At 39.9% G+C, this 23,388-nt stretch overlaps 1 protein-coding gene and 2 long non-coding RNA genes across 4 annotated transcripts in view; 2 read left to right on the top strand and 1 right to left on the bottom strand.

The window, feature by feature from the left end:
• Positions 1-165: 165 nt before the first annotated feature.
• LOC124294271 lies at positions 166-1,079 on the bottom strand. The gene is made up of 2 exons (XR_006904224.1): positions 949-1,079; positions 166-868 (listed from the first exon to the last, which is right to left on the bottom strand). It is a non-coding gene; the product is annotated as an uncharacterized LOC124294271 (long non-coding RNA).
• Positions 1,080-1,384: 305 nt separating this feature from the next.
• Positions 1,385-7,797, top strand: LOC124294270. Its single transcript, XR_006904223.1, has 3 exons — positions 1,385-1,456; positions 7,416-7,562; positions 7,658-7,797. It is a non-coding gene; the product is annotated as an uncharacterized LOC124294270 (long non-coding RNA).
• A 1,644-nt stretch (positions 7,798-9,441) lies between these two features.
• The window catches only part of LOC107224410 (sushi, von Willebrand factor type A, EGF and pentraxin domain-containing protein 1), a 36,195-nt gene continuing 22,248 nt past the window's right edge, over positions 9,442-23,388 (top strand). The window contains exons 1-2 of one of the 2 annotated variants that reach the window (XM_046739219.1): positions 9,442-9,927; positions 20,783-20,867. In XM_046739219.1, coding sequence (XP_046595175.1) covers positions 20,787-20,867 — 81 coding nt within the window. In that variant the 5' untranslated portion in view covers positions 9,442-9,927; positions 20,783-20,786. The remainder of the gene's footprint in view (positions 9,928-20,782; positions 20,868-23,388) is intronic. The other variant, XM_015664447.2, reaches the window with a different exon arrangement.

Here is a 23,388-nt window from a genome sequence, read left to right as displayed (position 1 = left end):
TTCACGTGTTTCTTTCTTTCGTCAAACTACTTGAATAGTCGAGCATTTTTGACAACTCAATTCAATAACGATATACGTTTACGTAGTTTCTTAAGCGTACTATTAGGAATTGTTTCCGTTGCGATAACAAGGTCACGTGTTATAGACAGGTACAAACGACATCTGTTACTTCTTAAAGTACGCATACGACATATTTATTTATTTGAATTATGTATGTATTAATTCTCCTGAGTTTCAATACATGAGTTATTCCTCGTGTTGGCGCTCGACGAGCGACCTGCAGATCAAGTTCGTCGACATTCTTAAACACGATAAGGTATTTTCGTACTCACCGGTATAGTACCGAAGAAAAATATTAATATATTATTAAGCTATAAGTGTATTTGTAGTATTCTATTATTTATATATATATATATATATATATATTTAAAAAATTGTTTATTCATAATATGGGGCATCTAAACAAGATAATAAAAATAAAAATGACATGTATATGCCAATCTACGTAGACAAGAATTCGTACGGGTAATAAAATTTTAGTCGAATCTATTTACAAATCGCATACAAAATCGAGCCACGAAAATTAGTAAATAATAATCGATCGCCACGCATTAGTCACCTGAGAATGTGAACGGATCCCGGAGCGAGCTGTTGGAATTGTTAGACTGTGAGTATTATAAGCTACACACAGCAGAGTGGTTCACCTTCGGCAATGAAGTGACCCCATTTACGCTCTGCCTCAACGTTCAAAGACTTCGATAGTCGTTTCGATATCTCGTCTCGAATTTACCTCAACTCGTCTCCTCCCACTTTTCTTGCTCTTCCCCCTTCGCTGATGGTTTTTGGTCCGGAGTATACTACAGTAAATCTGTGAAATTCGCCAGGTGCACCTGAGCATTAGACGTGGATCAACACGGCCACTTCGCCAGACAAGAGCTTCCCACATACCTTGCACTCATACATACACCTCCAATGTGATAATTTAGTACCCAACTGAGTACCGTTGCAGGTCCCCCGAGTTTTCAGCTTTCAGTCGAGCTTCGGGCACTCGGACGCGAAGGAGGCGAGAGAACGATAACGAGAGCAACGATGTAGTAGCCTCACGGCAAGACGAAGAGAGAAGGAGGGAGAGAGAAAGCTGGGTACAAGGAGGAATGCGGGGCCTTATTACGTGTCCGGTTGATCGTTTGTTTCTTCGTGCATATGGGGTTGATCTTTACATTCCATGTCCAGGCACCGCGGTTTTCTGGAAACCGACAAATTCGGCATAACGATTTGATTCAGGGTAGAATTAGAAACTTCCGAATCCAGTATTGGTCTCACTGCACTCGTTGTTCAGACGAAGCTTGCAAAGTGGAGAACGGGAAATGATGGTTGGGCGCAATTGCAACGTTGGTTGTGAAAAATCGGCAAAAGTGGCAGAGAGACTGCGGATGAATAAATCAAAATCCGTACGGTATGTGTGCATTAAACTTGTCCATAGGTTTATAAGCGTGCTGAGGAATGTGCGAAGAGCCTTTAACTGCGGGGCCACGTTGGCAGTCCCGTTATACTTGGCAGCTTCCTGCCGGCCTCCACCACCGTCAAGAGTCGACTTCTGCATACATAACGCGAGCTATCGATATCGAACGCGTCATACACGAATCACGTGTCCCCTCCAGTCGTAGGAAAACCGTATTCAGAGTCATGACTATTCCAGGTGGATATTACGCAATTACAAATTTCCGGGACAAAGCGGTGAAGATACCGCAAAGAATCGGATAGCGAAATGCGGAAGGATGTCGCATCGCATGATATCACTACGGATAATTGTAACGCCCGTTGCGTAACGAGGAAGATTTACAATGGGCAATTGGTGTTTCGATTCCCGTTCAATATTCGTTGTCTCAAGATTCCGCGGGAAAATGGTTACTTTTGTTCGACTGCTAAATCGAGATGACGGTGGTGCAATTTGTTCCACAGTTAACCGAGTGTTCGCTAATTTCGTACAAAAGACCATAACGAAACTGTAGGATTAACTGTAAAATTATAGTCGACTCGCTAATCACGGTGCATGGTGAAATCGACTGAAGAGTCAGCAAGTGGTTATTAGCCAAAAGCGTTTGTCGAAAAATACACAGCAGCCACGTCGAGCAGGTCTTACGATTAGTCAACCCACCTGATCAGCATCTGACACGGAACGTGAGAATACGCTTGTTAGATAATCGCGGGAAGAGATTAGTGAAGGAATGTGTGACGCGCGGTATTTCGAATGACAACGAAGCAGGTAGAGTCGAGGAGATTGTACCGCTGATCGAATATGCAAATTGGGTAAAACTGCTGCCCATTTAGGCGCGTGCAGCATGGGGTTACTTTGAATAGATATTTATATGGTTCATGGTGCGCGAGCATGTGAAGCAGCTTGCACTGCACATATCAAACAACCATCGAGAGGTTGTATTGTGCGAGAGATGTACACCGGGGTAATTGGTTTTTAACTTTTTTTTTTAAAGTTCCACCCGAAAAACTTGTAACAAGTATTGAAAAAAAAAAATTGTCTTAAGACCTGGAGGAAGTAGGAAAATATTTAGAGGATGCTACCAATTATTGTAATATTTTTTATTCATTTTTATGTGTATACTTTGCGGACACACACACATATATGTATATATATATATATATATATATATATATATATATATATATATATATATATATATATATATATATATATATATATATATATTAATATATTTTTCGCGTATCATGGTCCAATTAATCATTATTCATAAAAATTAGTACTGAAAACGAAATAGGGACATTAAGGTGATGCGATACTCCTATTTCGGTATCAAAAACTGTTATAAAAATTTCTCCAAGACGATTAATTTTTCGTATAAAAGACGATAACGGCCAACTGCGGAATTGTTAGGTGCGGTTTGCTGTTGATTGGTGAACGATTGATTGGACCGCAATAAAAAAAAAAAAAAACTAATATATATGTAAGTCCGTAAGGTGTGCCTATAAAAAGAAATAAAAAATATTACTTATAATTGGTAGCGATCTTTAAATATTTTCCTACCTTCTACAGGTTTTACGACAATGTTTTTTTTTCAGTATTTGTAACACATTTCTCGACTGGCACCTTAAAAAAAAAAGAAAGAAGTAAAACACTAACCACCCTAACGTACACTTTGCACGAGTACAGACGTAAGATTCGAAAGGAAACGAACGTGTCGTTGAACCGTTAACCGATTATGGAAACGTGCGACTATAATGGATAAGGAAAAACGGAGACGTGCCAGTACCGCATCACGAATGTAAACCGTGTCCAATGGAGGCGGCATTGCTTAGATTGCCTAAGCTGATCAGTTTACTTCAGTCTGACGTTGACTGACCAGATTCGTTCCGAGCTTAGGCTAGGGTAAGATTGAGTTGGTTTTACGCGTCCTTTTATGTAGACTCGGTGATTACGATGATGCTTTGTTTTTGTACAAAATTTGTGATCGATCGACACACGATAGATTTTCACATGATTATTTCTAACAGTGAATAACCGTCACAAACAGCAATCATTAATTGCAGCTCAATTGCACTACCAATTATTTACATTTACCTGCACGTTTTGATTGAACGGTGCGACGCTTCGATGCGGTTTGTAGGTTTTCGGTAACGGTAACCAGGCAGTTTGCCGTAAATAGATGGGGCCTAGATTATCTAATAGGTTCTGGAGTGGCTCTTGATCGTCTGCTTCTAGCAGAATAATTGGCACGTTGTGCGTGTATGGTTATAATTTTGTCGAACCTACTGACCCGAAATTACACCATAAATACAACAGGCAAACATAGGATCGTCGAAAAGAAAGGCACTTACGGAGAGAATATCTGCACGGTTTTGAGATACGCGTTCGGGTTACAAATCTTATCCAAAGGCAGTTTTACTTTACGTACGCCTATTGCTATATATGTGTAGAATATTCTAAACAGTAGAGACAAAAGAGCCGCATGCGGTTTTTAACCCTGAAATCTAGGTGGACAGCGTACGTTCAGTCACGTGCTATGAAACGTAAAACGAACTGCAAAACCTGTAGAAAGCAGTCTGCTGCAGACTTTACGCGGAAAATGCACGAGCCGTATGAAGCCCGTCGTGTATAAATGCGTGCTAAACTGTAAAGTAGTTCCGGTGACACCAATTTCATCAGTGATTAATCATTGAAATACGGAAATGAAAATACGAAACTGACACATCTTCGATTTTGGATATATCAATGCGTACCTGCGTTCGCAAATTAATTTAAACTATTTCTTCGGATAATCTTCATCTCAGTAAATCGCACAAACGTAATACCATTTTTTTTTTTTTTTTTTTTTTTATTCTACTTTTCCATTTTCCTTCATCGAAATTTTTTTTCACGGTTACAAGGCGACTGGAACATTATGTAGGACGTTAAAAAGTAGCACGAAGAATAGATTTTCAGCGTTTCGTTGTATTTCTTCAACGTTCTCCCCTTTCGAATTTCTACGAGAAACGAAGAGGGAAAATAAGAAAAAGTAAATTAATTATCCAAAGCAGGTGAAAATCGTATATCGAATTCGATTGGCGAACGATGAACGCACACAAAAGTGAGATCCACGTGTCCACATGTCACGTTGCGATCAACGGCTTCTTTCCAGGTCGACGCCTCATGAAAGCTTTCTGTCTAATCGCAAGTCGCGGAGGTTAATCGTTGCCAGCTATTCGTATTCTCGATTAGCTCTTGTCTTTTAGGGTCAATGTTGAACATATTTCTGTAGGACAGTACTGCACAAGGTACACTTAAAATTTTATTCTTCTTCTTCGTCTTCACGGTTTATTGTTCTTATTCAATCTTTTGAGTAAAAAAATTACGTTCAACTCTTCGCAAATGATCCAACAATTTACAGTCAACCAGGAAACGCTTCGGATCAGCGTTTAGATCCGTGCGCTAATTGTAAAAGGTAACTTGGCGTCGGCCTCGACGTCAAGGTCGGACGGCCGTTACCAGTTATTTCTGCAGGCCCGACGTCGAAGACGTCAAAGAAATCTTCAATCGATATATATATATATATATATATATCTGAGTATAGGTATACACTAGACGTAATCCAGCTACATCGGCGAAGAGCGAAGCGATGCACCGTAACGAGTACTTATAAACAGTCCGTAACTTTGACTTGAATGAATTCCGTCACCGCGTCTCTGTATTCTGGTTCAACGAATGTGTTTTTTCGATTTTAGTGCATTTAGGATTACACGGGATCCATGAACTGCAAGTTCAGCTAGGATCCTGTATCGAAGACCCGGAAATTAATCTCACAAAACGACTATACACGTAACATTATACTATAATCGCATACAAAGAAACCTTCGAGCCGAATCAAAGCAGTTAACCGTGTCGAAAAATTAATCGATTTTTATATACACGATATTTTATAGTGGTAAATACATTTAAGAACACAGGTATAATGGAATAGCTTGCTGATAACGGTTCTGATGAAAAACGTATTTTAGAATTCAGTACTTTTGTAAAAGAGGTCAGAAAAAAATGCTCCGATTAACGGCACAGTTAAGAAAAGAATGTAAAGGAAAAGTGTTAGAAAATGGCGACATTATTTGTAAATATAAATTATCTTTGCATTTGTAAAATGAAATAAACCTTTATGTTTTCTTTTTTTCTTTTCTGCTCGTTCGGTGTTTTTACTACGGTTAATCAGAAGAATTATGTCAAACTAACGAAACGTGTATTTTAAGCAAATCGAAATTCTTTTGTATCATTATCTATGACCTAATGGAAAGCAATAAACTTTACTATACTATAATAAAATAACGGTGCGTGATAAATGAATGGTTATAACGCGTAGCGAAAAATTACAGTCAAATTTTTGTAAGATGAATTAAATCCAACAAAAATGGGACAAACGAGACTCCGAAGAATCAATGGATGCAAAGAACAAACCGACTATCGAACTGCGATCCGATCTCTGCTTTTGGCCCACGGCGATGAAAAAGATGGGATAGTAAAAGATGAAAATATCGACGTACAATTTAAAGGCAAGGAAGGCATCGGTATGAGGTGTCTATTTGCGAACGACGATCCTAGAGGCGATGAGTCTTTCTCTCTATTCGAGATCTCATTGCCAGATGGTCACGGGTGTCGAGGAAGAACCGGACATGCTTTCTTTTCCCCATTTTACGATTCAACGTACACGCATAAACGCATGCGAAATTTTCTGTCTCCCTTGAATGGGGACTTCGTACTTTGTACGCGTACACTGGGAAAAATTTTATTTGTTATAGTAACTAGAAAAATTGAGTAAAACGGGTATCGTTAAAAAAACTGTTTAAATATTGTTGGGATTACGAAAAACGAGCTATGCCTAACCATTTTGCGCTATCGTCGATCATTTTTTGGTTATTGCAACGCAAAATCAGTTTCTGAGGTTTACTATACTTTTTTAGTTAAACAAGGCTTTAACGTCAATTTATCGTTGCGCGAGCATTAAATTTTCGCAACAGTTGCCAAGAAAATATAGCAACAATGATCGTAATGAGAAAGAATAGTAACGGATAATAGACTTTCCGGTAACAGCTAGAAAACTAATTTTCGTTTTCTACCTAGAACTATATTTCTCGACTGTGGTAAAAAATGAAAATAGTTAAGGACTGAGCGGTAACCGGAACTAAAAATTTCTCTCATTGTATTGAAGAATCTTTAAAAATACGTAATATCCGCATATAAACAAGGATGTAACGTTGATTCACTTCCTTCTCGGTTTTAGGCAAATTATATCAGAGGGATAGAAGAAGAAACCGCGTTACAAGCGTAAAATTATATTTTCTCAACACTCATTGTCAGGTGCAAGCCCGTACATGGGAATGATTAGACACTGCAATTAAGTGCTGCTGTATTATATAACAACGCGTGAGGAGGAGTGCAGTGTTAATTGCACACTTGAGATCTGGAAATTGAGATAAACGATGCAAACAAGGAACTGCACTTTTAAAGTGTACCTATGCGTGTACAAAACTATACTTATATAACGATTCGCAGTTGCGTTTTATCGATGAATTAATTTATTTTGCTATAAATCTCCTTTTTACACGAAGCTTCAGTAATTTCCGAGATTCGACGACATATTATACATATATACAGGTAATTAAAACCAAATTATGGATGCATGTTTTTAAATTTTGGCTATCCAGAAATTTAAATTTTGTTATCAATATTATCGCATATCTATATTGTATTGATACACAAATTATCTGTTATGAGATTTTAATTTTGTTTTTAAAAAAATTCCCTCCTCGCTGAGAGAGACTTGGAGAAATATGTTTATTCCTTGTATCTCGACGAATTCCAAGCACTGCACGAGAGATTAAATTGTCTTCACTGCAGGTATGAAATGATTTTTTTTCAGGTATTTGGCCAGAGAGGCTTTTTCCGAAAATAGCCCGTCTATCGTCACCTGCCAGTCAGTCCCACGGCCCTATATCTTGTTACGCACCTTACTGCAACGTCCACTATACAGGATGCAGTTTCACCTGCGACAAGGAACGCGTAAAAGGTACCTGCTCTCCCTACCTGCACCTTAACTCCGGTGCTGCCGGGTCGTTTGTTTAAGCCGTAGCATTATATTACCGAAACATTTTCTACCTGCAGTTTACGAAAGGTGAATCACCACCTCGTCGGGTTTATTTGCATTTTACCAGGCGTCAAAGACCAGCAAACCTTTATCAACCGTAAATCACTTCGATATGTATCGGCTTATAACGGTCATGATCGGATATCGTGGAGACAATAACAGCTGTGAAAAAAAATAATCTCTGTGAAGCGATAATTATTTTCTTGGTAATTTTTTTTTCTTCCTTTATTTTATAATAAATCCTTATATTTACAGCATTCAGAGGTTTTAACGATAAAGAAAAAAAAAGAACTCGTCTCATATCACGATGGGGTTGCAATTTATCTAGAAACTGTAATTTTTCATTTCTAATTGGTTGACCAACGATGTAATATCGTTACAAGATTATCGTACGTTAAGAATTTATTAAATTATTGTGTTCTTGAGTTATTAAGGATATCTTTGAAAACATAATAATAGAAAATACTGGAGTTATAAATGAAATTATAGATGCTGTCGACGTTACATTTCAAATCGTTTCAAAATTGTTAAAACATAACAAATAATTCGTACGATTTTACTCTTCGACGTGAGATTTTGTTCAGAGAATTGTACTGTCAACAAACTCATTGTAGAACTTTTTTTTACTTTAATTTTATAACATCACGCCGATATCGATTATCATCAAGGAATGTCAATATCGAATAGACAACTGAACCGAAGAAAGAAAAATATGTTTCAGTAACTTGGTACAAAATATTCTACCGACTAAAATAAACCATCGCAGAGTGCGAAATCAAACGAGTTTACTAGATTTTCAGCTGCATAAAATGTTTCTTTGCAATTCCCGTAATATTTATTTTCATATTTATCAAGTGATCTTGGTACAGCTTACCTACAACGAGTGTATAACCTACCAACATCACTAACAAGGTTGTAAGAGACTGTCTAAATAACGCAAAAACATTCGTCAAAGTAAAAAACCTTCTGTGAAACAGCTCAGATTTTCGACAAACTGTAAAATTGTTCTTGTCTCACAAGCGACCCCAACTCCCCCAGAATGAAAATATGTGAGTTACTAACTAAATTTAATATCTTCTGTATGATGTTCGGAGAAGGGTCGTTAATAATCATCGTAGTTGATGATTAAACAAAAAAATAAACAAAATCTGTGTATAATATTTCCGTAAATATTCCAAGTACCAGTATCTCGTGCAATGAAAATAAAAATAAAAAAAAGTATCGGTCTTCGGCAGATGAAAGAACGTAAATACCTGGATGGGTGTCAACAAAACTTGCAAAGCGTCAACGTTTCAAAATAAGGATCAAAATAACGAAAGGTGAATTGATCGAAAATCGAGATTATTTTATTTTCACATGCTTGAAATCTCGATGTGTTCACCCTTTCCAAGTTTTAACCCCCACCAAAATACCCACCGTCTACGATTAACTTCGACGAAGCAGAGAGGGGGAAAATAAAAAATAAATGGAACCCCACGAACGCCAGGCGCATGGTACGTTTGCCAGGCGGTGAAGTCCGAGTGCTCGACGTAGCTTACTCGGGCATCGGTATCTCCAGGATGAATGCCGAGGTGAAGGTAGGTTACACCTATACAGCACAACGCAGATGCAGCCGAGTTCGAAGCTCGCCTCTGGTAGGTACACCAAAGAGAAGAATCGTTCCTGTACGTGCAGAGTGACAAAGAGGAATGGTGCCCAATACCAACAAGCTCACCTGCGTCCATATAGGTAGCACAGTTCTTGCGGGGCCCAAAGAAGAAGAGTGGGGCCCTCTTGCTTTGCAGGCAGGCCAACCAGCCGAGCGACTCAGGTAGCGCCGTTCACTTGGACGGAACCATCATCGCGGTCCCCGTTCCTTAGTCTCGAGATGGTTGCCCGCGGGTAAAGTTCTCTCCATTATATTGGCCGCAGTGTGGTGACCCGGACTCGAATATTATTCGCCAAAATTCTCGTCCGTGATACGGGAAAAACATCCCCCCCTCGGTTATTGCAAGTGACGTGGTCAGGGGTGGAGAGTGCAGAGGACCTTCTTCTTCCGACAGCATTCACCGTTTCGTTCTTTATTTTCAACTGATTTACACGACGGAGTGCCGCAGCCGATCCGCGGTTCTACCGAACGCACGTTTTGAGATACCAGAGTATTAAATTTGAATGCAATATATTGTACAGTGGTGGGTGAAATCGATCCTTCGGTTTTGCTGCAACGCGCTGCAGGTACAACAGGCTGAGTGTTAATGTGCTCAAATAAAGGACCGTAACCCAGGATCTAGACTAGCGCCAAAGAAACGTGAGTTCGGTATCTGTGTTACTTATAGCTTTCCATTCGTTTCATCATAAAGTAAGAATATTTTTCTTGTATGTGTTACGCGCGACAAATATTTATCGGTGTCCGTATGACACGAATTTTCGCAACGTGTTTGGCGAGCATTTTATCTCAGGGGAATTTCGCAACTTTTAATTTTCTTTTAGCTTTTATTCTTCTTATTATTTGTCGCCGAGGCCGACGAAATTTTCGGACCGCTGTCAGCCTGGCTTCGAACGGTAAAATTGCATGAAATGTTTGCGAACCGGTCCGGTGCCGATTTCTGTTGCCTAACTCGCTTTAGATATGTATGTTTATGCTAGAGAAAGAGAGAGAAACGATCGGTTGCGTTTAATGAATCCCCGAAGGTCCACAGAGCTTGCAGTTAATTACAGTAATCGACTCACCGGTTCGTTATTCGACACCAATTTTTATGTACGATGCTTGGATCCTGGCAGGTACATTAAACAAGTGCTGTCCATCATCCGACTGAATCATCGTACTTATTTGGAATTGAAAAGGAAAATTTCACTGGAGATGACTGTGCCTACAGGATACTGTACCGTGACCATTTTACAACATTTATCGAAACTTTTAAAGCCGCAAATATTATGAAGACAGTTAATGATCCGCTTTGACACGGTTGAGTAAAAGTAATTAAATCAGCCGCGTCTATTCGACTCGTGTTGAACAACAAATTAGTTAGACAAAATCTAGCTATCAAATGGTACTGTGCAAAAATCTGTTGCTGAAAAGACTTGGCGAATGAACGCCAAGTTGCCCAACCGACGTTCCGAAGAGACTGAAAATCATCTCATTGTCAGAACCGATCATAAACCTGCAAACCCAAACCCTAGCTGGTCGGAAATTGTCGACTATACTGAAGTTTCTAGAAGATTTCCAAATTTCAAAAAGCGGTACAGGTACCGAGAAATTCTTTCCAGCAATGAGGAACCTCTGCGACAGGTATTGGGATCCCAGGAAATCCCGCAAGTTTGTTATTGCAAAGAATTGATCGGCAAGCCGCAAAATCGAAGAGAAGATCGGAACGAAGAGTCAACTTTCGTGCCCAGGGTACACATCGGTGCGCAACCCTTTGTTCAGCTTCTGAGGATAATCATATGCACCGGAATTCCAAGGTCTGACTGTACGTGTTGGCGGCTACGGTTGTTGTACCGGGTAAATGTCAAGGCTGCGTACGTTCTCGGTTGACAATTGCCGCACAAGGCGTTGAAACCATCTGAGGTCAGCGAGTCGATTGAACATACTCGTAGATATATATTTTGGACGAAGAGATTCCGTGCATCTAGTTGGTCTCATTTAACCATAGAAATAGGAAGAGACCTTCTTCCAAAGATAAGTGAAGAAGAAGTTGATCTCCAAGGATTCCAAACAAGACTTTTCTCATCGACCATGCATTGATGGTGATTTTCGTAAAGGCTTAGACAAGCCAAACTGCTTCACCGATTTTGGATTTCACATGGACGACAGTGGCTCCGAGTTAACGTTGAACGGTATATTGCTCATTAGCGCCGCGCGTCGATCGAGTGAGTGGGTTAATTTGGCGGCTTGAGTTAATTTCGGTGACTCCACAGTAGTTAGGCCTGTAAGGTACGCCTCTGCGCTGCGGCACAGTTAAGGAGACCAAAGACTAAATATTAATAAGCGCATATACACTAACGGTATTGCTCGGCGGCAATTAGTGTTACATTACATTGCACGTTGAGGAACGGCACAATCGAGGCATGAGCATATGCGAATAACACACCAAGCCATTACCAACACGTAAGCACAAGTTACAGTTAAACAAACCCATGGGCAATTAGAAGACCATATTAAATTCGCGACGGTGAAATGAGCTCGCCAACTTGGTCGTTCCATCGAATGATACCTTCACAGCCTTGTTACGATTCTGCAATTTGATATCGAGTTAAAACAACCTCACTCTTTGACACATTAGGAACCCATTGTACAAACGTCTGCAGGGTTCCTTTTTCAGAAGACACAAGTCAGGCAGTTCTTTGAGACTATTCGACTCAGAGGATTAATAGACCTTGGACACGGTTTTGGCCATGTGTTAATAAGTGACGGCCGAACATTCTTCGCCCGTGAGATCGAACCGCGGCACTTTTGTAACACCATTGCATACATAGAGATTAGTTTGATCCGAAACTCGACATTGGAATAACGTGTCGGGTAAAGACGTGTGGGCGTCTCGTTACAGCGAGGTAACTAGCCATTGGAATTGAAAAGAATATTCACAGAAATCACTCCGGAAACCGGCCTCGAAGGATTCTTACATGTGAAACGATGTCACGGTCGAACTGCACCTTTATGAATGACGGAAAGGGTGCCAAGATTTCGGTGATGAGAGTTTAAACTCCGATTTCGACTAGCCGGTACTTTTTTCAACTTCCAGACACGCGATTACGATGCTCGTTGGACGTTTGCCCTGTGTAATCATGCACACACGAACATGTACCTAAATATGTGCCTACTCACTATATATTCACAGCCACTTACTTCGTCAGTGACAAAAAGTAAGTAGACTTCCAGGTCGTTTATGGTTAACGCAAGTAGTTTCCTACCGGCTGCCCGTCACACAGTCATGTGTCTTAAGTCACTGCCAGTAAAGCTTATAAACCGTGTCACCGTCAGTCGTGACGAATTGCGTTAAGGCGTGGGTACAACGTGTAATCCGTCGATCTTATGTATTACACGCGTGAAGAAAGTTGGGTATTTGAAGAAGATGCGGTAAAACGAGCCTCTCGATCAGGGTACGGCGACCCTTCTATCGAGCAAACCTGCACTCCGAGTTTCATGTTTGTCGTTTCTTATTTCCCTCTTTTCTCCACGTTAACACCGTTCATGAATTCCATTCCCAGACTGAATCATCATATCAAAAGACCTAACGACGAGAGTATCTCGTTAGTGTTGACAAACGGTGAAAAGTGGATCATCGTCGCTGTGTGGAACAGGTTGCAGGTCCGTTTTACCGCTATACATGTTACAATCCGCTCGACGAAACTCCTCAAAAATAATTCGGCGCAGGTCGTGTTGTACGTAGTACCGTTTTTACATACCTCCGGATTCGAGGAGCCATTCAAATGTTGGGTAGTGGAGCGATATTGTGCCGGCGTAAAAAGTGTTCAACCAAAAAGTGAATTATAGGATGAATCAGTCGGCACGATCTTGTACCTTGACGTTACCGTGAAACGACTCGGTCTGCGGACGAGCGGCAACAAAACCGAAATACTTTTTGATGGCACATTTTCAAAGTCAAACATAACGGCTATCAAGTGCACGAAGCACGGTATTTCTTAAGATGAAAAAAAAAAAAAAAAAACATGGACGTCGAGGATATTCATTCGTTGCTCGAGGATGAATGTCCTTCGACTATGCGATTACATGATCCTTCTTTCTCGTCGTGCGGGCTGTTGGAACTTACTTGATAGAACAGCCTGCCCAGTGGACTGCGGATACCTACCTCTCTATATAGTCAGAGGCTGTCCAAGGGCTTCGGGCGAGACCATCTAAGGAGCCGGAAGCTCGTGGAAGCAGACAATGCCGACCCGATCGTTTGAGTCGCATGGGGATAGTCGTCTCGCTTGACACTTTACCCGCACGTTCACCTTGCCTTGGGACTCTATGCTGGAAGTCATGTGTCTCGAGGCGAGAACAGGATGCAGTGTGAACAGCAATGGGCTTCCACCCTCTGCGGTCCGTGGTGAAAAATGGAACTTCGTCGTAATGATCAGCCTGGAAATTATGAATTCTGATAACGATATTTCGCTATTTGCGTGTAATAGCAAACGACAACGTGAAGTCTATCGGATGAATAAACACTTTCTTATCTAGAATCGGTCATTTCACCGTGTTTCATCAGCATAAATGTACGTTTATGTGCCTTGTTGGTTAATAAAAGATAAAAATATTTCATATTACGTTTATCATAAATGTTTAGTTTCAGCTTTTGTCAATTCTATTACCAGTAGGAAATATAAATAGCTCTGTATCCTGGTTACTAATAAATATAATGTAATCTTGTATACCCTTGTACATTTTCAATTCTTCGGGTAGTTACACCGTGTGTAAGGTCTGTAGATTTTGTTATTCATCGATGGTACAATTACACTTCGGCCGTGAGTATCTGTTTCCGTAGTTTCTTCCATCACGTGCATGTATAGAATTTGCTTAGAATTGTAAAACGCGGGAATATTACTCATCCGATGAGTGGGAATGAACTACTTTTCATATATATATTCGCCACTTACCGCCATCCGCAGGTGCTGGGATCATTGACATTGATCATTGCGCGCCGAAATCGCAGAGAGGATTGAGCAATTGTAATTCACATCTTGATTGTCCGATGCTACAGATGGAAGAATTCGTAGCTCATCTGCATGCAAAAATATATTATTTCTATTTATCACACAAAGGAATTTCATTCATTCATTCATTCATTCATTCATTAATGCGTGACCCCGCAAAGTTGAGTAACACGTTATACGTACCATGATTATATATACGCTCATGCAGATAAAATAATTATACATCCAATCGCACGTAGGTTCCTAAGGCGTAATATCCTGGCATTACGGGTCATTGGCATTTAATTCCACCTCTTGCAACGTAATATCAGGTTGAAAATATGCGAAGCGTTTTCATTTTTATAAACTATTGGAGTATTTTTTGACGGTTCATCCAAGTATCGGAACAAAGAACCCCCAACAAACATAAAAAAAAAAAAAATAAAATAAATAAAATACAAGTCTAGAAAAGCGCGCTTGTGCTAATAATTTTGTCAGAATCTTCGAAAACATCTCACTATACTCGAAAGTAAAATACTGGAAGTACAAGTCTCTTACTACTTCGGCATGCATCTCAGATTCGAATTCGTCAAACACTTGCGTGGGTATACATTATACCTTAATGTACCGGGTAAAGGAATTAGCTTTCTCCCGTTGGAAACAAGCCCGCTTATATGCACAACCTACTACCATACATAACCATAGTATTTAATTATTGTAGGTACGGTGGGAAGGTATGCGAGTTGCGTTGCAGAATAGGTTCATTTCGTATCACGTACATACGTGATACAGGAACCGAGCTCGCCTTCCGAGATACGCGATTCTACCCGTATTCGGAGACAATTTAAAAAGACTAATCAACGACCGGTTGCATCACGGTTTGCTTCTTCAAATCTTCACTGTCGTTATTTAAAAAAAAAAAAATTCTTTTTTTGGTTTTTAAAACGTAATTGTTCAATGCACACAGCATCAGTGTTTCCAAGCGACCTCCATTCGCACCAATAATTACCATCTGTCTGAATGGTGCAGTTGAGGTGGAAGGATTGACATCGGTTAGTTTATTCTTGGCGTTAGCATCCGCGTTGGTGTTTCACTACTCTCAAGGAAGAATCACCGTTGCTTGTCCCACTGGCCATTTGACAGTTATTACTTATGACTTGAATGACTTATGAATACACGTTTGCCTATCGTTTGACTGCGTGAATCTCTTAATTGTCAAATTATATTAGATGCCGCGAGGATATGAATATACATGTTTGTATTATGGTTTCAAGTTTAGGAAAACCTCGATTCGGGTTACATCCACCATCTCTTTTTTCTTTGGGATAGTTCCGTAGAGCTTTCGGATTGATTTCCATACCTCCATTTTCACAATTCGGTTTTTTATTTTCTTCTCATTTTCCACTTCAATTAGCACTGCGTTGTTTAAATACTTTCTAGTCTTGACCTACACCGCACGCGCAGATGTTGATACACACGAATTCAGAAACGAAATGAAACGCCTCGCCCAAACTAGCCGTCTAACCAACGCCACCGATTATTGCCCATACCGATCATGTACAACGATTTCTATTTAATAAGGAATCACGATATTCAGGTTGTGATTTTAGAATTTTTATATTCGTTCTCAATTCTAAGATCGTATATATTCGCTTACTCTTCAGAAAAGAAGAGACACACGCATGTTAAGGTACGTAATACGGACAGTAGCCCGTAAGTCGTAATAAAAACTAGATTTTCTTTTGGCCACAATAAAGAATGTAGGCATGAAAATTAATAACTTAAATTTAGATGTTAACCGAGATAAATTCTAATCGGATTAATATGATTATTTATTTACTAACAATAATAAATAAATGTATTTTGAATCAAGTATTTTTTTCCATAAAATAGATCTGGCAACGGCGCATCTAATAGCTGTGCATTGTTTTTGTCAGTGCTCAGTTGAACTTCATTAGCAAATTTACACAAAGAGTAACGAAACAAGTCAATTTCACAACGGACGATTTGGAGAGACAACAAAGTATAAAATGGAACCAAAGTTTTTTCATCCGACGTTGCCACATTTCCACAAATCACATTCTCTAACGTCCGACCAGCCTTAATAAGCTTAAATACTGTTACCAAGTTGATGATTATCAGAAACAAAAACTGTGGACCTTAAAAACCAATAATTCCTTGGTAGGATAAGATCTTGCAAATACAAACGATAGAATTTTAATCGATGAAAGCCCGCTCGTGACCAATGGAAAGCAAATACGTATTTCTTGAATCTCGTTAATTATACAGCACGGGTATATTCATACCCTTCATGAAATAAATAATTATCGAGAACGCGTGCCTCGCCGCGTTATAATAAGAATACAGGCGCATCATGTCCACCACTTGTTCGTTACCCCGTAACTATTTCAAGACTCGTGTTATATTCTCCTCGCTCCAGTTCGCCCCTTAACGAAGATCAGCCTAGCAGCAGCAGCAGTAGCAACAGCAAGAGCAGCAGTAGCAATTAACCGCGCCTGTCCGTGGTAACGAATCGAAGGTAATAAGTTATTCGCACGCGTAGAATAAGGACGTCGAGCAAGTAGTTTCTGCGTGCTTAGATTGTTTGAATTTGAATTTTTTTTTGTGACCATGCATCGAGTCCCGAATGACATATTCCGGAGAAAAAAGCTAGGACCGGTTACTCCTCGAGGCTTTAAAGACTCGCTGCTAAACCGGCAGGCTCGAGGATCCAAGAGTGAATATTATTCGAGCCCAAGCGAAGCGATAGCCAAGCCCCGTTACTCCTCTACATAACAGCCTCGGAAAACAAGAATCGGAGAACCTTTTCCCCGTTTTAATTGTCGGCTAGATGCAACCAATCGCAGGTACTAGAACAGTTTTACAGTTGCACCGATTTTTATTCTACATTTAGGTAGGTATACTGCTTTTTTACTTTTGCCAAACCCCAGGGACTGTGCAAGCTCTGATTTTAGGGTCCAAATACCGAATTTGGAAAGTTCCGGAAGCGAATAATTTCGAATTTTTTGACGGCGAAACTCGAAGTAATGAAATCAAACTTGGACAAAACCATCAAAGTTCCGAATGTGCGAAAATGAGAAAATTTCAAAATCTGAAACACCGAAATTTTGATTGATGGAAAATTTTCAGTTCTTCAAATTTCACCACTTTGATCTTTCTTCGTTTACGTTCGGAATCCTGGTACCATTCTGATTTTAGGTTGTGAGTAAACTACACTGTGTGAGGATATATTAATTTTGAAATTTTTATCCATCGGAACTTGAATTTTCGGAATCTTGGAATTCGGAACTTTCTTTGTTGTTTCTCCAAAATTTGATATCTTTACTTCAAGCTTCGCTACGAAACAATTCGGAATTCCGCGCTTTCGGAACTTTTCAAAATCGGAACTTCAGCACCACCCCTGATTTTATGCCTTCGCGTTTAGACATATTTTACCTTACAATACCTCCTGTCAGTCCAATCTCGGTTCTGGGGCACGTAACGACTACGTGCTAGCTGTTTATAAACGGAATTGCCGGCAACTTCCTGCTTTGATTAGATCTAACGGACCTGCCTGCGTGCCTGCATGAAGGCACGGCATTTACGGCAATTCGCTATCAGTCTGACCGACCTGCATGGTCTTTGTATCAGGCATAATGGCACCTGATCATTTTTTCACTTCATTTCGTCACCGCGCAGTCATCGCTATTTCGATCGGGCATTTAAATACAGTCCCTCGATACGAGACATTCATTTGGTAAAATTTTTCATAGACGAATTTCGCCACAAATGTTGATGTTGAGAAAAAAGAATAAAAATCCTTTAAATAATACAGAGAGATTAATTAGTCGAAAGGCGTTTTAAAACGTAATTATAACGAGCGACGAAACTGCAGGAAGATAATATCGTCGAACAGCCGTGAGATCGTTCTTACTTTTCGTATCACACTGTAAACGTGTTCATGTATATGTAGTTAAAACTTCTCGGTGTTATACGTACCTAGAGCGATTGGGCACGATTAGCTTTGAGACAAGGAGTCTGTGTTAATTGTGAATCCCATCAGGCACCGGTTATTATTATACGTATATGTATATATGCATACGTACACGGTACGCGGTACGACGATTCTGAATCGCAAGTGTAAAAAAGAAATTCTCCTTTGAAAAACAATGGCGTTACATAAAGGAAAACCGATTGTACTCCGGGGATACGGGTGTAAGAGAACTGTGCGGGATGCACGAAAAGAAGAACTTTCGCGAGTAGGTATTCGCAGTGTGTGTAATGTGTTATATACAGCATTGTCGCGATTGCGTCGCGAGTTTAGACAATCCCACGCTCTGCGAAGTAGGTATCAACCACCATATGTTAAATTAACATTCGCCTTTCAATCTCTTGCGCAACGATGATCCAAACGAAACGAGCAGTCCTTTTTGCTCTTTTCATAAACGTCTCGTCATTAAATGTCACTCGATAGCCGAATTGTCCATATTTATCTTCGTAACTCTTGGTTAACCACGTCCAATTCCATTTTACCATCAGCTTAAGACTTTGGCAAGGCATATTTTATTCCGTGTTTCATTCGTAAGCATATTTCTGGCAGTCAAACGTCATTGGATTATTAACGATATTGATTTATCAGAGAATTTAACCATTGCACAGAGTTATCGTGGTGAATTAATTTCAAATAACGTAATCAGTTCTCCTCTTCTGGTCAGATTGCCGAAATTTCAATCGAAGAAATTGACAAGATTTGAAAACCTTGGGACTGTCTGATTCGATCGTACGAACGAAGACGAATCAGGATCGAAGAGTCGAAACCAGAGATTGAATTTATCTGCCGAATTCTGCACCTACGTATTTTAAGGATGAGTGGACATAGCCGAGGTCAAGGAACTGATAAGGTGGAAGCAAAGAGGCCGAGCTGCAGGCGAGCAGCCAACCGTGTGGAATATATTGGAGGCTGGAGGCCGAAGGCGCGCCTGTAGAAAGTTTTCTGATCTCGGATTCCGACGTTGCGAGCTGCTGACGGTGTTGAACAAATACTCGATGCCTCGAGAGTCCTGCATTCTGTGAGAGGCACGGGATGTATGCGAGGGGCAAATTGGCGAACCGCGAATTATAGCGTGATGGTGCCGTTTCACCGAGAACGCGATTTTCCATCAGACGTGCGGCGGAAGTTACGGGGAAACGGCGAGAAATCGGTATTTGAAAACTGAGAAATCGACAGAGACAGAGGGAGAGGTTAAATTGTTACGGACCCAAAAGTTCCAAATTTGAAGAGTCCCGAAAGCGCCTAATTCCGAATTAGTCGGTGGCGAAACTTGAAGTGAAGAATCAAACTTTGAAGAAACAACAAAGTTTTGAATGGTCGAAAAACCGACGGATCAAAGTTCCGAAATGAAAGATTCTGAAAATTCAAGTTACGATTGAGCAAAGTTCTGAAAGCTAAAGTTTCGATAGAGTAAAATTCCGAAAATTAAAATATACTAATACACACAGCGTAGTTTACTCAGCAAGTGGGAGTAAAATATGAGAAAAACAAAAATCAGAATGTCCAGGATTCCAAACGTAAAGATATCGAAAATCCAAATCAAAGAAAGATTTCCAAGCCAGAAATTCATACAACTGAAAATCTTCGATCATTTCCAATTTCGATGTTTCGGATCTTTCAATTTTCTCAATCTCGTATTTTCGAAACTTCGACTTGTCGGAGTTACGCCCTTTCGGAGCTCTGAGCGTTCTGTTTCAAACCATTCGAAACTTAGATGTATCGTCGGAGTTTCATTTCTTTACGTTAAGTTTCATCGCCAAAAAATTCGGAATTAACTGTTTTCTTAATTTTTCGAATTCTGAATTTCAACCCCGCTTCTTCCTCTCGTCACTTGGCGCGTGCGAAAATGCGATTTTCCTTACGTTTCTCGATGAAATGGGTTCCGAAATGCCGACCAGCGATCGATTTCGAACACGCCCGAGGCTGGCAATGAGCGTGCCACAATGTCTTGCCAATCGCAATCCCCGATTCTTGTTATAAAACTCTGACACGCTCGCCTCGAATGAAAAAGAGAGAGCGGAATAAGGGAAGGAAAAAACGTACAAGTGCCACATGATGCGGGTCGGTTCAAAGCTGGTGCTGCTGTAACGTAACCGTGATACGATATAGGCGAGAGAAGAGATAATCAAGCTCTAAATCGAGTACAGTAATTAAGAATTACGTGTTCCGTCGGCGCTGTTGCGCCTTGTATGTATAACGTGTAGCTATGCGAATAATACACAAAGGTTGAAAAAAGGAAATGACAGTATAAGCTCATTAAGCGGAGACGTGTAGACAGCTAGTGAAGAAATTTTCTCCCGAGTTACGTGTTACGTTGTATCTATATTGTTACGTTGCGTTTTTAATCCTCCTACAATCGCTTCGACGATCATTGCAACTCTTCGTAATAATTAATTATATTCACTTGACGAATTGATCTAGCCACTCGACAATGTCGACGTTATTTTAATTCCTGCCCCTTTTTTTTCATCTGTTGCAGAAATATGCTGATTAGAGAATTGGCGACCATCTGGTTCGCCATCCTCTTATCATCCTCACTGAACTTCCGGCCGTCCGATGCCCAGGTATGACATATATGTACATATAAATTATTTACACATGAACAAATATCCGAGAATTTGTAACTCGGTCACTTTTTACAGTTTATTTCACTATGCTATAAAATTATAAACAGCCAGCCGATAGGTACGATATTTTCTGAATTGACGGTCACGATTTACATCGAACCGAAAACTGTGCAGTAAAATCGATTCCGTACGGTTATAAAAGTACAAGACTCGAGATTCATTTCCTGCTACCGTAACTAACTCCGCGGTTTTAAATTCTCCCGTCAATATATCCAGAGCATATATACCAATCACAATTATTATATACAGGCGATTGACGGAGTGAATAATTTCGCCAACAGCGGTGATTACGACGTAAGTAAAAAAATTTGAAAAAAAAGGATGGGTGATTTCAAAAGTGAAAACTTTCCTGCGCGTAAGAAAACACCTGTGTAAATTTTCCCGCGCGTTTGCTAAAGAGTAAGACTAACACGAGTCGGAGTATTACGCAAGTCGCTGGTTTGAAACCGCGAGAAATGAACTGACATTATAAGACACAGCTGCAGAGGTTGCGGCTAGGCGATTACGCACACGCAAATTCCTGAAGTTTGCATTATTTATTTACAAACCATGCAGCAGCGCATTTATTATCGAGCCGACATTCTTTGGCCCCGATTGAATATCGCTGATTACAAAGCGCAATTGGCCACAGTGACCGGCTCTTATACCCCGTTACTAACTGTACAAAGCTCTGTTGGTACCCGGTCAACTCGTAGGATTCACTTTGCTTTGCTTTACATTTGAGCCGTAGGTTTGAATAACCGCTACGCAACTAGTTCGCCGTTGTTGCAGCCGCAAATAAACTCGTAAGTCAAAAACCGTGTTACAACTGTAAATCTGTTCACCTATTCGCTTCCATTTACAATACGAACGTCATCCTTGACCCCCTTCGACGAATCGTCTGTCACAATCGCTAAATTTCGATTCGTTTCTCGGGGTTCGTACACTTTTTGGAATATGAAATTACCTCACTTTTCAAGGCACTCCGACCTGAAAGTTGGATTTTTCCAGCAATCTTTCAAGAAATATACAACTGATTAATGATAATTTTTTTTTACACGTCAATACCAATATCTTTAATATTATCTAGTGAATATTCTGACTAGCAATTTGCAAATAACAACCTGTGATTTTCCGCAAGAAGAAAAAAAAAACGAAAAAAAAATTGGTATCAAGTAATATGCATAGAATGTATGAAGTTGTGGCAATTTTTTTTTCTTCTCAAGATCGATAATACTTTTTATAAGAACGAGTTCATTTCTTCGACAGATTCAAAATTCCACTCTTATTTTCGAAATTCCCTGAGTTTTCTCGATTTTCGAGGTTTGCCTTGTTTCTAGATTCAATTATTATTCAATCTTACTTTTTCTTCAAATTTCCAACTCGAAAATCGTTATTAAGTTGATTTTATGAACTCCACGCACCTGATTCGAAGTGCAATTATCAACATATTTATATCGACTACCGAAATATTAAGAAAAAAACAACGATACAAACGTTATTTCATCTTACGTACGCACGTTCGTCGGTTAATGATCGTTGTATTTATCACACTCGCATTGGTTCGTTTGTTGCCAATTGTGAGACAAAGTGTGAGGCGCGATTCCGCGGCTGTTGTACCGGATCTGTGAGTGTAGATACACAGAGTGAAAGTAAACCCGTCTGCAATACCTGCTCTTATGACCGTTCGTTCGTTCCTTGTCCCTTTACTGCCGACCGGCTTCAACCGCGGTTGCATGCAGCATGAATATTTGCCGCGAGATAAGCGGTCCAGCGGTTGTAAAAGAATATCGAAACATTTCACAAGACGCGTGGACACGATTGAATATCTTTATAATCTCTGTCGCGGAGAATATTTTCAGACAAAAATTAATCTCTTCCACATAGGAATCGGACAAGAGTTATTTTTTCGATTTTATTGACTCGATTAATCGATGCATGGATCATACTTAGCTCAGTGACCATCGCTAATCGACAAGTTTTTCGAATAATTCTAACTCGATGTATTACCGTTAAATTTTTACCGAGAAACTTTGTTTTTCTGCAGAATACGTAAATCACCGCAACTCCTTCAAACGAGTATAGATACAAAATTGGTGAATAAAAATACGTTTGAATCGCTTTCGCCAACGGATTAACAGGCGTACCGATAATTACGGTGACTATGGGTTTCGGATTTCCCGATTAAATTCGTCCCTGGAAGCCGCATCGAGCGAGTATCGTCGTAACAGTAAAATGTTTATGTTGTACACTTTCGAAGACCAAGAATGTAATAATTTTATCGTTTACCTTAAGCGTAAAAAATTGCGGTGAAAAACAAACGCAAAACCGCGTCTGTAAAAGGCGATATAAAAATACCTTGCAAGCATATCCGGCACATCTTCTCCAAAAATAAAATTGATTAGCCCCAATAAAATCTCGCACGTGAAATCTTTGTGCAGTTTCTCTCACATGCCGATGTGACTTAATTCTTGGCCAT

This window comes from Neodiprion lecontei, chromosome 4 (genome assembly GCF_021901455.1).
Source record: "Neodiprion lecontei isolate iyNeoLeco1 chromosome 4, iyNeoLeco1.1, whole genome shotgun sequence".
NCBI classification, from domain to species: domain Eukaryota; kingdom Metazoa; phylum Arthropoda; class Insecta; order Hymenoptera; family Diprionidae; genus Neodiprion; species Neodiprion lecontei.
The sequence above is the reverse complement of the archived record's forward strand: the minus strand, read 5'-3'. Positions and strand labels throughout refer to the sequence as shown.